The sequence below is a fragment of the Myotis lucifugus genome, unplaced genomic scaffold (genome assembly GCF_000147115.1).
Source record: "Myotis lucifugus unplaced genomic scaffold, Myoluc2.0 scaffold_974, whole genome shotgun sequence".
In the NCBI taxonomy this organism is placed as follows: Eukaryota; Metazoa; Chordata; class Mammalia; order Chiroptera; family Vespertilionidae; genus Myotis; species Myotis lucifugus.
Window position 1 is genome coordinate 84678 of NW_005872022.1, and position 14038 is coordinate 98715.

The window sequence follows — 14038 nt, forward strand, 5'->3', positions numbered from 1 at the left end:
CCCACAAGGGGAGCCCAGCTCCACAAGGGAGCCAGCCCCCCCCGGGGTGACCAGCCCCCCTGGGGACCCAACCCACAGAGGAGCCCAGCCCACCGGGGAGCCAGCCCACAGGGGGATCCAGTCCACAGGGCAGCCAGGCCATCAGGGGCGTCCTGCCCCACCAGGGATCCCAGCTCACAGGGCAGCCAGCCCCACAGGGGAGCCAGTCCACCGGGGAGCCAGCCCACCAGGAGCCAGCCCACAGGGGAGCCAGCCCACCGGGTGACCAGCCCACAGGGGAGCCAGCCCCAGGGCAGCCAGTGGCGACGGGCACGGCGAAGGATGACATGCCGCCCACCTCCGCTGAGTCAGCAGACAGGAGGCACTGTGCGCCCAGCTCCCGCTCACTCAGGCCAAAGCCAACTGGACAGCGAAGTGTGCACAGCTGTCCCTGCAGGCCAGGGCCCTTGCTCACCAACCCCACCCAAGCCGGCGCCCAGGCCTACCTGCTGGTGATGGAGCCATTCCTGTCCTTCAGGGCCAGCTCCCGCTGCTGCAGCTCCACGATGAACCGGGAGAGGTCTTCCGGGGACCTGCGGGTCAGAACACACTCAGCACCGGACGACTCGGACCCGGGATGCGTTCCATCCTGGGCGCACCCCCCCACCTCGCCTCTAACCATGGCCCGCCACTGCCCGCGTCACCTCAGGTGAGCGACTTCATACGCCATGGCATCCCTTCGCCTGTGAAAACAGGGCCGCTGAGCAGAGGGCATGCCACGCGGTCTGAAGCGCAGAAGCACCGCCGGCCCCGGCCCGGAGGAGGCACTCACTGCCCCCCCCCGCCCCCCCTCAGAGCCCACACCTCAGAGCCCCCCACCCCCCCTCAGAGCCCACGCCTCAGCACAGCCACTGCAGCCGCAGCACGGATGCCACGGGCTGGGCTCTGACTGCCACACGCCCGCAGGCCGTTACCGCAGTGATACCCACAGAGCCCTGTTGTTTACTGTTTACAAACGTGGACACAGACTCAAACGTTTCCAAACCACTCAGCTTGAGCACCGAACCGCAACCTGAAGCCCATCTTCTAACAATAAAACATTTAAAAAAGAAAAGAAAAAGAAAACAAATCCGCAAGTGCGGCCGCGTCCTGTCCTGCTGCAGCCCTGCCCAGCTGTCGTCACACGCGGAGCCCCCTGAAGTCTGCGCACCAGCCGCCCGCTCTACTCCGCGGGTGTGTGTGTGCCCAGGGCCTGCGCCTTCCTCCACCTGACGCTTCCCTCCCACGGCTTCTCCCACACTGTTCACGTCTCCACAGGGAACAGAATCCTGGGTGGGGTGAGCGCTACCATCCATCACTGAGGGTGGAGGGCCCAGGCCACAGGGCCGCCTGCCCGCTCTGCCGCAGGCCCGCTGCTCTGCCTCGGTGCTGAGCGGGCAGGGAGCACGCCGGGGTGAGGGCATGTCCCTGGGTCCCCTCGCCCCTTTGGAGGTTCCCCTAGAAGCCCAGGGCGCTGCCCGGCAGCCCACTGCCTACTACCTGAGGGTTTTCCCGGGTCTCGAACACGGACAGTCCTGGCCAAGAGCAGGTCAGGGGGACGCACCTCTGAGGCCGCAGTGAGGCTGGTGGCCGTGAGCCTGACCGCCCGCCCCCTCGGCTCACAAGCCAGGCGGGCTCCTTGGCTACCTCCCACCTGAGGGACTTGCGGGCTGTTTCATGTCCTGTGCCGACGTCGGCCTTTCCCGTGTCCCCTAGACCATGTGAGCTACAGCCCAGCCTCCTACAGTGGGTCCGCGCCTGGAAGCTGCTCTGTGCCGTGCGGTTCCCCAGGCTGCATCCCTGCCCGCTCCTGGGCCTGGCGATGGATGGGCGTCCCGGCGGAGGCCCTCAGCATCTGCGGGCGGGTCTGCTTTGGCCCCCCTCTGCGGTGGACGCGCCCTCACATCCTGGGAGCTGGCCGCTGTGTCCACGTGCACCCCGCCCTCTGCTCACTGCTCCAGTCCCGAGCTCCTGGCTGAAGTTGTGCTTGGAGCTGTTAGCCAGATGCCCTTTTGAATGTTGAAAGCATTCAAAAGATCAGCTTTTCCAAAGAGTGAGGGAGCAGGGAGAGGAAATTATGGCATTTGTTTGAAAGGCTCTGTGAGCTTTATTTAGCTCGCACGGTTCAAAGAGCGCCTCTTGTTAATCAGGAGAAGACTCTGGCCTCCCTGGGGTGGCACCGGGCTTAATTGGAACCCAGGCTGTTTGAAGTCCCTTTAATCCTGCCGGAGCGGGAGGGAGAACGTGAAGCAGCCACTGAAGATCTGAAGTTTCTTCATTCTATTTGCATGTGTCTGGGGAACCATGTAATTCGTTTCCCTGAAAGAGTGAGGCCGGTGGCTGGCTGCTGGACACAGTGAGGCCTGGGCTTCATTAGGCTGGAGCGGGAGGCCGACCCCGCTCGGCGGCATTGGGTCCCTGCACGGCGCGGTCGGGCCGCTGCAGATGGCGGCCAGGATCTGGTTTGCTGGTGCCGACGTCCGCAAGCAGAATCACCCGCGAGAGCTGTGGTTGTGCGGCCTCGTGACCCTAGCGGTCCTGACAGTCGCAGTGTGGGCTCCGGGACTCCGCTCCCACGAGGACTGCGCAGTTCTCCAGCCACAGGCCTCACTAGCCGGAAATGTCACTGGTCACTGTCGCAGGCTCATCTTTCTCATGGACCTGTGGGCAGGCCTGCAGCCAGAGAGCCAGGCCCTGCTTCTGGGCCCAGCCTGACCACAGAGGGGTGCGCAGCAGCCGCCAGCCCCACAGGGCCCCTGGCCCCTTCCCTCCTTCCCCTCCCCTCCCCTCCCCCTCCCTCCAGTACTGCCTCACCCTTGTGGCCCTGCAGAGACTGAGATGCCTGCCGATGCCTGGTATGCAGGCTGCTCTTCTCCTTAAAGAGGTGAAATGTATTATACACAGATGTCTTCAGAGAATACATACGGCCCGTCCCCTAGTCCCGTCCTGAGGAGAAGGACAGATCCTCTGAACACTGTGGGCCTTCCCCAGCTCCAGCCCACGGCTCCCGACCTCAAAGCCAAGCGCCACACCCTGTTCATCGCTGCACTTTGCTAGCGGTGAGGCCCCTCGCGCAGCCCCGCTCCCAGGAGCTGCTGTGTCCATCCGAAACGGGGCTGTTTCTGCCAGTTTCGCACGTTACTGTAATTAAAGAGTCTAATTAAATATTATAGAGGATGATGAAAAACGTGGGAAGAAAGCCGTGTTTCTATGAGAACAAAGTTGAAGGCTTTGGAATGTCTCAAAGGAAAATCGCCCCCAAATTTCTGATGAAGAAAGCAAGTGACTGTAAAAGTTTCAGAGGGAAAGCTGTAACATTTAGGAGGACTGAGGTGTCCATTTTAAAGAAACAGAGCTAAAATCACGGGTATGTTTTGTGGCTTATGTAGGAAATATAAGATGAAACTCAAGTTAGTGGACTCATAGAAGTTTGCAGCTTGGGAATGATTGTGTATTTGTAATATTTTAAGTTAAAATGTTTGATATATAAACATCTTATTTTCCACTTTATCAAACTTTTAGGATCAATAACATTCTTGATTATTTTACCTAGGAAGCGTTTTACTAGTGTATTTTTGCTCCACTTGTAATGCAAATTATTCACATTGTAATACATAGCTAACCATTTAGGAGTAATGTATGACTGTGTGATTGTAAATGGCTCTAGTTATATATTCATGCATTAACTCATCATGGAGTAATTGTTTTCTTTTTAGAAACTTTTTGTATAGTATTTCATTCTGCACTATAAGTTTATAATGCTAAGCTTTAAAAAAATCACTTTCTGAATAGGTGTAATATTTCCTTGGTACAAACGTTAACGCTGTTATAAAAGGTGCAGCGGCAAATCTGCCCTCCCGGCAGGAAGCCGGTGTTGTCTGGCGCAGCCTGGACATCTGTGCCCACATGTGAGCCCGCAGTCATGCTCACTCATTTCCATTTCCTTTAGAAATGGTGGCACAGCACACTCACTTATGTTTCTCTTTTATTCAGCAATGCATTTTGCACACCTTTCCATATAAACATATGAAAAGATTCTTTGGCCCGGCTGGTGTGGCTCAGTGGGTGAGCATTCACCGATGAACCTGGAGGTCATGGTTCAATTCCCGGTCAGGGCACATGCCTGGGTTGCGGGCTCAATTCCCAGTGGGGGGCGTGCAGGAGGCAGCCAATCGATGATTCTCTCTCATCATTGATGTTTCCATCTCTCTCTCCCTCTCCCTTCCTCTCTGATATCAATAAAAATATATTTAAAAAATAAAAAGATTCTTTGTGCTTTTCCCTTCATTTAATTTAATTTTTAAATTACCTTTATTGTTGAAAGCAGGACAGATGTCCCCTTTGTTTGTGGGTTTTGTTTTCCCCATTGACTCCCTCCACCCGCACCGGCCCCTCCCAGGCCTCACCACTCTCCTGTCTGTGCCCATGGGTTACGCATTCATGCATATAAGTTAGTCACTCCCTCCCACCCTCCCCCACACCCCCGCCTACCCTCTGAAATTGCTCAGTCCAGAGACATATTTTAAACAGATCCCACTGCATGCCTAGAGTGTCAGTTAACCAGTACCACGAACCTTGAGACCCAGTGGTCTGAGCTCAAACTTCGGTGGAATCGAGCTGGACAGATACTGTTTTGTTCGTTCAATTAACATTCATTGAGAGCCTACTTCCGTGCCAGGCGCGATTCTAGATCCACGGCCAGTGAAAACACGACAAGATACACAGCACCTGCTGCTATGGCGCTTGCGCCTGCAGTGAAGCAGGACCACAGGTAAGGAAAGGTAAAATGCAGAGCCTCCGGACGGGTCCGCTGTGAAGGAAAACCGTGCAGGGCAGAGTGCCAGGGTCGGGGTCGGGGTGCTGCCTGAAGTAGGGTGCTGGGCAGGCCGGGTGACAGAGCCTGGAAGAGCTGGCGAGGGAGCAGCCGCACAGAGGCCTGGGGAGGAGCCCTCGGGAGGCGGGCAGGGGAGGCCCTGCGTGGGGAGTCCAGCGGGGAGAGGCCGCGGTGGCCGCTGGGGGCCTGGGCTCTGGTGGCCCCGTGGCGTTTGCTTGGTGTTGTGCAGGGGATGCACTGGGAGGCCTGGCAGGAGCATGTGCTCTGAGCGACGCTGTAAAGTGGTCACTGTGGTGCCAAGGGGACGGGTCACGAGAAGACGCCGATGCCCGGCCCCAGCGGGAAGGGAGCGTTTCAGCAGGATCGCACATGAGCCATTTTCTCTTCATCGGAGCGGCCCACTCCCTTCATTATTAAACTGCTACGTTTCAAGCTGTCTGCTTCAGAGGAAGTGGAGAGCGGGGAGCAGAGCCTGGCTCTCCCTGATGCTGCTCCCAGCTGCGGGCTGATTGGTACCTCAGGGCAAGTCTCATTTCTAAATCCGTGTCACACGCTCCTGACTGCTCTCCAGATTCCCACAAGGTTCCTCGGCCAGAGACGCGGTGTCTGTCTGTCTGTCTGCAGATGCCGCTCCGAGAGCCCTCCACCGTTTCAGGTCTGCCCGACGGTCCCACCACGCTCCCCGCCGCCCGGCAGCAGCATCCCCTCCCACGTGTTGGCTGGTACCCGCCAGGGAGCGGGAGTGGTGCAGGTGGGACCTGCAAGATGTGTGCTTGTGTGTTTCTTTCTTTGCTTGTTTGTTAATCCTCACCTGGCAATATTTTTCTATTAATTTTCTGAGAGTGTGGAAGAGGAGGGAAGAGAGGGAGAGATGTGAGAGAGACACATCGACTGGTTGCCTCCTGCACGAGCTCCGACCCGGCTGGGATCAAACCTGCAGCCCAGGTGCATGTCCCTGACCAGGAACTGAACCCCCCACCCTTCGGCGCGCGGGCCGAGGCTCTAACACCGATCACGCTGGCTGGGCTGTTTCTTGTTTAAATAAACTCTGCCCACAAGCTTAGTCACAGTTTACATGCCCCTGACGAACACAGAAGAACACAAAACAACTTAAGTCTCTGTAAAATGTTTCAGAAAAAACATGACTTGGCTTGAAAGGATTTACTTATTTTTGCTTAGTTATTTTCCCACTGGTATTTTTAACTCCCCGATGTTAGAAAACTTTATGGAGCTCTGGAAAGAATGGGAACTGGCGCCCGGCCGTGTGGCTCAGTGGTTTAGTGTTGTCCTATGAACCAGGAGGTCATGGTTCAATTTCCGGTCAGGGCACCTGCCCAGATTGCAGGTTCTATTCCCAGTAGGGGCGCGTGCAGGAGGCAACCAATTAATGTTTGCCCCCCCCCTCTCTCTCTAAATCAGTAAAAACATATCCTTGGGTGAGGATTAAAAGGAAAAAAGGGCATCAGAGAGCCAGTGGCTATGGTTAACTTATTACTACTGCTCACTTTCACATGTAAAAAGTCAGGAGGTTTCGTAAGACTAACTCAACTGACGAGGAAATCTGGTTGTTTCTGTGGGGTCCAAACAAAGACACAAAGGCAGCCTGGCCGGCGTGGCTCGGTGGTTGAGTGTCAACCTATGAACCGGAGGTCACGGTTCGATTCCTGGTCAGGACACATGCCCAGATTGTGGGCTCAATCCCCAGTGGGGGGCATGCAGAAGGCAGCTGATCAATGATTCTCATCATTGATGTTTCTATCTCTCTCTCCCTCTCCCTTCCTCTCTGACATCAATCTATCTATATATATATATATATATATAAAAGGCTAATATGCTAAGTGTCCAACTGTCCGACTGGTCACTATGACGCGCACTGACCACCAGGGTGCAGATGCTCAACACACAAGCTGCCGTGATGTGTACTGGCCATTTACAAAGAAACTGCACCACAGACCTGGCGTCCACAAAGCAACACTCAGCTTCCCCCAAGTGGGACACAGGCCCCGCCCCCACCCCAGAGTGACAGCCCACCAAATCGCAGCTGCCGCTGCCGAGACCCCATGGTGCAAAATGCAGCCCCCAACCCAGCCAAGCTCGGAAACGGTCGCTGTGGGCGCCAGGTAATGACGTCACATAGAACCGCCCGGCCTCCTCTCCCCAGCGACTAGCCTCCTTGCAGTTTCTTCAGCCCAGGAACACGACTTGCTCTATAGCCAGGTGCAGACATTTCACACTGTAACCAAACGTCTGTGAAGCGTTTTCCCTGCCTCATCTCATCTGATCCTCACAGAAATCCTGGAGTAGGCAGATAGGAGACGCAGTGGAATCCTATTTTCTTTTCATTAGCCAGGAAACAGAGGTTTAGAAAGTTTAGAAACTTGACCCAACTGAACAGAAGTAAAAAAATGGTGGAACTTGACAATGACGTCAGGTTTTCTCACTGCACAGAATATAGTCAAACCCGGCTGCAGTTAAATATTTTACCCTTGGTTCTCCCTGTGTGATCTACAATAATAATCTGCTTTGCGTTGATGTTTACTGCTGTGTTGCTGACAATTACCTGAAGGAGAAGTTGGGGTGCTTCACTGGGCTGGAAAAAGTTTAGCTGCATCAGAAAGCAGGTCTAATGAAGCAAGTTTGTTCTGTATCTATAAGAGGCTAAGGTGACTCGCGCATGCACCATTCACATAGAGCTCTCGCTGGCGCCAATCGCACCGTGTGTTTTGATCTGTCATTGCCGATCGTGAATTTGGTTGACACTTCTGTTATAGAGAAAGGGCGAATAGCAATCTTAAAATATTTCTTCTAATTAATTTCCTTTCAATGTGCATGAATCCGTGCCCCGGGCCACTAGTATATGTATAAAAGAGTGAGTTTGTTTCTACTTTTAACGATACAAATGTGATCCAGAATTAGGATGAAGGTAGCTTATTAATTACAAATCCATCTTTGGGGCTGAAAGGGGAGGCCCCAGAGGCTACAATCACGATCCCCTCCCCCATCCTCCTCCTCAAAGGTAAGCGCTTGCACTACAGGGAGACAGGCGGGACGCCTTGTGCCCGCGAAAGGCCGTCGCCCGTGTGAGCTGGCCGAGGGCACAGGCGGAGGGAGTGAGGCTGAGCTCAGACTCCGTGGGAGCGGACCCTCAGAGGAGCAGTCTCGGACGATCTGCCTACGGAGGGAAGGAAGGCCGCGTCCCTCCCACCTGTCACGCCCCAAGGAAACGACAGGACCGGATGCCATTAATACATTACTTCAACTTCCTTTTCAACGGTGCTGAAAAGTATATGCAAATCCCGCAGTAATTAGGTTTAAAAATTCCATTTCATGGAATAATCAGACTTCAAAAAACTCAATTTTAGTTTTAATCAGATTTTAACAAGGATATTAAGTCCATTTCGTTTAGAAAGGGGGAAACTGTGAATTTAACACACAATGTATTCAAGCTTAGCCCTGGGAGATAATTAAATAAAGCTAATTGGCAAGGGTTGTCAGGAAATGGAAGCGCTCCGCACCGTGACGGGATCTGACAGAGACCAGCACGGCCCCGACTGCACAACCAGACACAGGCTCCGCTCCGCGAGGAGGGAGGGACACGGGACCCAGGACCCTGAGGCAGGCAGCCGGGCAGCCGGGAGGCTCAGGGCTCACACCCTCAGGAGGGGCTGCAGACCAGCAGGAAGGGAACAAGGCTGACCAAGATGGCTCGTCTCCGCTCCTGCACGGCAGCTGGCAGCTCCCACCCCAGCTCCCTCAGTGGCCCAGCCATCGAGGGGGTGAGACGCGGCGCCCCCAGCCCAGCTCTGGTGGCCGCCCCTCACAGAAAGACGTCCTCCCTCCCAGAAGGAGCCCCAGCCCTGCTCTGGCCCCAGCCCACCCCTCAGCACCTGTGCCACGGCCACGCTCTGTCGGTGTCGGGCCGGCCCACGCCTCTCTCGTTCTCTGTGGTGCCTTCCACTCGGGTCTGCCACGCAGTGATCGCTCAACAAATGCCTGTGCAGTGGAACAGATGTGACTGCAGCACCCGTTTCTGGGAACAGCCACCAGAACGGAGGCAAGACAGAAAGGAGCGTCTCTCGGCCCTGGGAGCCCATCGGCAAGGGCCTCCTCCTCCGCCTTCTTCACTCAAGAGCAGGTGCTGAACCCGGGGCTCGGACGCCCAGTCAAGCACTGGGTTCCATTCCACTCACTACCCTCAGCGAGGTCGCACCCGCAGGCAGATTCTCCCAAACCAGCAACGAGGGAGGAAAGCGACGGCCAGGACCGTGTTTGCAGAAAGCCACCAGGCAATGAGGAGGCGGGGCTCTGGTTGGCCAGCCCTGGACCCGAAAGCAGCGGTCACACCCCTTTCAGATAGCAAGTGTGACAGGGACACGGCCGCACCCCTCACACTGTCTGTGGCACCTTCCCAACAGGGCCACCAAGGGTCCTGCTTGCCCTGGGCATGCCCCTGTGCCAGCAGGGAGTGCCCACCCGGCCAAAAGGGAGGCCGCCCTCGTCTGTGCTCCAGGCAGAGCTGAGGACCTGCACCAGGGATCCCAGGGCCCCGGGCCCTGACTTCTACTCCCTGACTCTGAAAGAAGCTTGCCAGCCTTTACCCTACATCCATCCCATCACTGGTGCTCACTGTTAAGTTAAAAACAAATCTAGCCTACCCAATGGCTAAACCAAGAGGAAGGACACCGTGTTACCAAAAGTCTCTGGAGCCTAAGACTCGAGGTTTGATAACTTGGTAGCGACCCCTACTGGGCCATGTAGGGCACTGCAGCTAAGCTCTACTAAACAATGAAAATGCCCACAGCAAAACACCAGTGACAGCTACCAGCGACTCTTCTCAATTTAGTGAAAAACAAATCTAATTTTCCCACAGAAGTTAGTTTAAAAAATGAGCTTCAACTTAAAGGAGCCGCCTCTCAAACCAGCAAGCTACACCTTAGCTATTCCAAAAGATGAGCGAGGCTGCCTGCTGTAACTACCATCCTAACAAGAGAAAAGACAGCCCGAGACCTAACCGCAGGGAACTCCAGCAACTCAGAGAAAGCAGGCGCCAGAGCGAGCAAGTGGGGAAGGGGCTGTCTAAACGCCTCCACCTGGACTCCGCCCGCTGTCGGCTCCAGGCAGGCCGCAGAGCCTAGAGTCACAGGCAGCAGCATCGCCCCCGCTGGGGAGGACTGCCTGGCTCCACGCAACAGGAGAGCAGTTTCACGCAATAAAGAACTAGCTGCTAATCTTCTATCTGGGCCTCCTCCGCGGACAAGACAGTGTTGGGTGCCGCCTCAGCAGTGAAAACACCTCCTCTCCCCGGTGACTGTGGCTCCCACGCTGCCGCCGAGCCTCCCCCTGAAGAGCAGAGCCGAGCTGCAGAAGGTGCCCAGCCCGAGCCAAGGCAGGTCAGCCCGCAGGCTGGCGGCCCTCCTGGCGAGTTCAGCTGGGAGGCATCAGGCCTTAAAGAGCTGCCGTCAGCGGATGGCTTCCTGCCCGCATAGGTGCCTCGTGCTGCTGGGCTAAGTGGACAGGCAGCTCCCTGACAGAAGCCCGTGCGTGCCAGCAGCAGACTGACCCGCTCACAGAGACCAGGCCCCAGCTGCATGGCACCATGTGGCCGGCCAGATGGACGGAGCTCGTGGAGGGCAGAGCCCACCAAGTGCCGGGACCAGCAGCCAGACAAGGGCGCCACCAACGGGCTGGCCGACCTTGGCATCTCTGCTCCCTCCTCTGCCGCGTGGAGGGACCTCCCTGGTCACCCAGAGCCGGGAGGCAGGGGAGTGAGACACCGGCAGGAATGGGCTGGCCAGTTCTCGAGCAGTCAGCCCTCCGGGGCGACCGCAGCCTGGACAGGGGTGTCCTGTCGGCAGTGAAGGCCTCGTCGGGGCAGGGACTGTCCTAAAACAACCCTGCAGCCTGTCGGCGGCCATGCTGTCCAGAACAGAGAAAGGCTGGCCGTCGGCCACCGCCATCATTCAGATCGAGCAGAAACACAACGTTTGTCTTCCAGCGAGATGCTCCCAGGAAAGGCTGCGGCAGCATCGGCGGCCCCCGAGCCTGGAGAGCGCAGGCTGTTCACTGCGCAGGGCTGTCCCGCGCTGGGAGGTCAGAGGCTGTGCTCTGTGACTCCACAGCCCCAGAGCCAGTCCCGGTCTGGCAGGTGGCCAGTCCTCAGATCAATACGTGAGTGATGTCTCCCCAAAGCACAGTCCTTCAGGAGACGGCTGGGTCCCGAGGGAGCAGGCACTCGCCTGAGGAGGGCAGGGAAGGACAGACTGGAAAGAGCCTGGCCTTGACCAGACGACCAGACACCCTCCCAGTTGCAGGCTTCCAGCAGGGAGAGCCCCACCTCCGTCCCCTCTGACCATCCCTACAGCTTGACGGAAGCGCCCAACCCCATGCTCTTGGGCACGGCCCGAGCCTGACGGGCACCTTCGTGTCGTGGGAACACTCCCCACCCCGTGCTACGGCTCAGAAACCCGCCGTGAGTCGGAAAGCACGCAGACCCAGCAGGCGCGGCCTAGCCAAGGCCCTCAGCGAGTTCAGGGAGGACAGAGGCCCACAGATGGGTGTGCCACCTGTCACCTCAGTGAGCAGTCCCTCCTCAGTGTGGCCCAACACCGTCAGGACCTGCCCCTGCCATCTCTCCGCTCTCACCGGCCACGCACTCTGGCGCGCACCACTGGGGACCACAGGACCTCCCAGCACACCCTCCCTCCCGCTTGTGTTTGCACAAGCCACGTCCTCTGCCTGCCACGTGCTCCCAGCCTCAGGCCCAGAACCAGCTGTTCGCAGGTGCCTCTGCACTCGCCTTTGCGCTGGAAGGGAACAGTCCTCCCTCTGTCCCTGGACTTGCACAGTTTAGTGGATTACCCCGTAAGCCGCATGTTCCAAATTGCAACTGTTTGTTGTTCCTGAATAAACCCATTTTTCTGGGAAAATAGCTGGCTCTTCATTTGTTTAGTCAACAATCCCTAGCACCCAGCACAGTGCCTGACACACTGTAAAGGCTCAGGAAATGTTCACCTGGAACGAAAGGAACAACCAGGAGGTGCATGAGGCAACGCAAGAAGCCAGGCCGGGTGCCAGGCCCACTGCCCTCTGAGGAGACACCAGCTTCTCCCCCTGCCCCTCCGGCCTCCGCTCAGTAAAACGCAGCAGCACCGCCCGCCGGCTGCCACGGAAGGCGATGACCAGAGGTGATGGCCGCTTAGGAAGGGCTGGCTCCTCGCCCCTCTGGAGGCCAGCATTGGACGGACGTTCACCGCTACACCACCTATCTCAGGAAGTGCTTTCTCCACGAGCCCAGCAGCTCCCACGCTCCCACGCCTTCTGGGCATAACTCCCAGGTCACGGAGCACGGAGCCTGATAGCAAAGGGTTTTGTTTTCGAATCTCGTCCAGTCGGTCGCAGACAAGGGCAGTTTCCAGTCCTGCTCATTTCAGGGGCCCCAGGTGGGCGGCAGGCTGTTCACGGGCTGCCGTGCCCCCCAGCCCAGCCCACTCTCACCAGCTTCCGGCGGCGTCTGCTGGGCTCCGAGGCCCTCACGCCTGAGGGAGGACTGTGCTCCCTCCCAGGTAGAGGACCGAGGCAGAGAGGCTGTGCCGGACGACTCTGCACGTCCCTGGAGGCACCATGTGTCCCCAGAAACCCCTGCCGCCCCCTCAGTGATGTGGTGGTCACCTCCTGCTGGCAAAGCTGACCAGGCTGTCCGCAGGCCTCGCAGACACACACGTACAAACACGCACATGCCAGGGCCTCGGAAATCCTCCTCATTTAAGAGCAGCCTGAGAGCTGCAGGCGGGAGCTGTGCTCAGGGCTTTCGAGATTCCCAAAGGACACTGACCGGTTCCCGTGTCTGCTAGAAACAGCACCCATGCGGCTGTCTTCCCTCAAGTGGCAGAGCCCGGCTTCATGAAGGTCCCTGCACAGCCCGGCCCCAGCCAGGTTCCGCGGCCTCCCCCCGAGCAGGGCTCACAGGCTCTCTGTGGCCCACCCTGCCCCTCTTCCTTCAAAGCAGAGGTAAGTGCCCTGGCCAGTTGCTCAGTGGTTAGAGCGTTGGCCCGCAGACTGAAGGGTCCCAGGTTCAATTCCAGTCAAGAGCACGTACCTCAGTTGTAAACTCAATCCCCAGCCCCAGCTGATGTGTCTCTCTCACATCAATGTTTCTCTCTTTCTCCCCCTCCCTTTCACGCTCTCTAAAAATCAATGGAAGGTTTCTATCCAGACTAAACACAGGCGGACGCTAAGGAAGTTCACGGGAAGCGCGGGGCAACCTCCCCGCACGCCCCTGCCACCCGGGCTCTCCGGCTGCCCCGGCCGCTGTCTTGTCCTGGGTGCTCATCCTCTCCTGGCCCCACCCCCTGGGCTCGGGAGAAACCTCCCCTCTTCACACTTCACGCTCCCTTCAGATTTCAGCCCGACATGCCCCTGCGGGAAGCCTGCCCTGGCGCGGTCAGAGAATGACAGTCGGACTGGTCTCCTGTCTCTGATGCTGACAACCAGCAAACAACAGAGAAGCCCGTGCTGGGACCCGAGGCATCAGCAAGAAGACCAGCAGGCGGGTGGGCTCACGAGGACCCGGAAGGTAAAGCACCCCCCCCAGCCCCCCACCCCCGTCTAAAGAAAACCAACCAAGACCAATTAAAAGGGACCGAGATGCTGCCAGCTCCCCGTTCCCACGCACCAACAGCTCGGCACTGATGGCAGGACCTGGGTAACTGAGCCGCCACAGTGACGGGGATGACAGGGCCCAGGATGGTCAATGAGCGCCTCGCCGGGGGAATGATGCAGCCCGCGCTGTCCTCCTAATTGGCCTCACACGTCAGGGAAACTCGTCCCGAGACCTGTCACCTGGCCAGCCCACAAATGCTTTTGGGAAACGTCCAGGTCAGCACTTGTCGGCTGCAGCTTCCGCTCCAGGTGACGGTCAGCAGTTGGGAGGCGGGGGAGCAGGCAGGCTTCAGAGCCAGCAAAACCCACCTGCCTCCCGCCGCCCCGGCCCGGCCGCCCCCGCAGCAGCCCCCAGCCCATCCAGCTGGACTCACACCGACAGGGACCATCACGCCCTCTGTCCCGACTGAACCCAGCCAGACTCGGCACAAAGGGGCAGAGGCCTCCCTCCACGAGCCCGCGGCTCCTCTATGATGAGAGGCTGGGTGGCAGAGGGGCTCCACCCGCCTGCCGTGCTCCCCGGTAAGG

The 14038-nt window shown here is 57.8% G+C and overlaps 1 protein-coding gene across 1 annotated transcript in view; it reads right to left on the reverse strand.

The window, feature by feature from the left end:
* Positions 1-14038, reverse strand: part of MAD1L1 (mitotic arrest deficient 1 like 1) — a gene marked incomplete at its 3' end in the record, with an annotated part of 117506 nt that overhangs the window by 82319 nt on the left and 21149 nt on the right. Inside the window, exon 9 of the mRNA XM_023747778.1 lies at positions 486-572. Coding sequence (XP_023603546.1) covers positions 486-572 — 87 coding nt within the window. The remainder of the gene's footprint in view (positions 1-485; positions 573-14038) is intronic.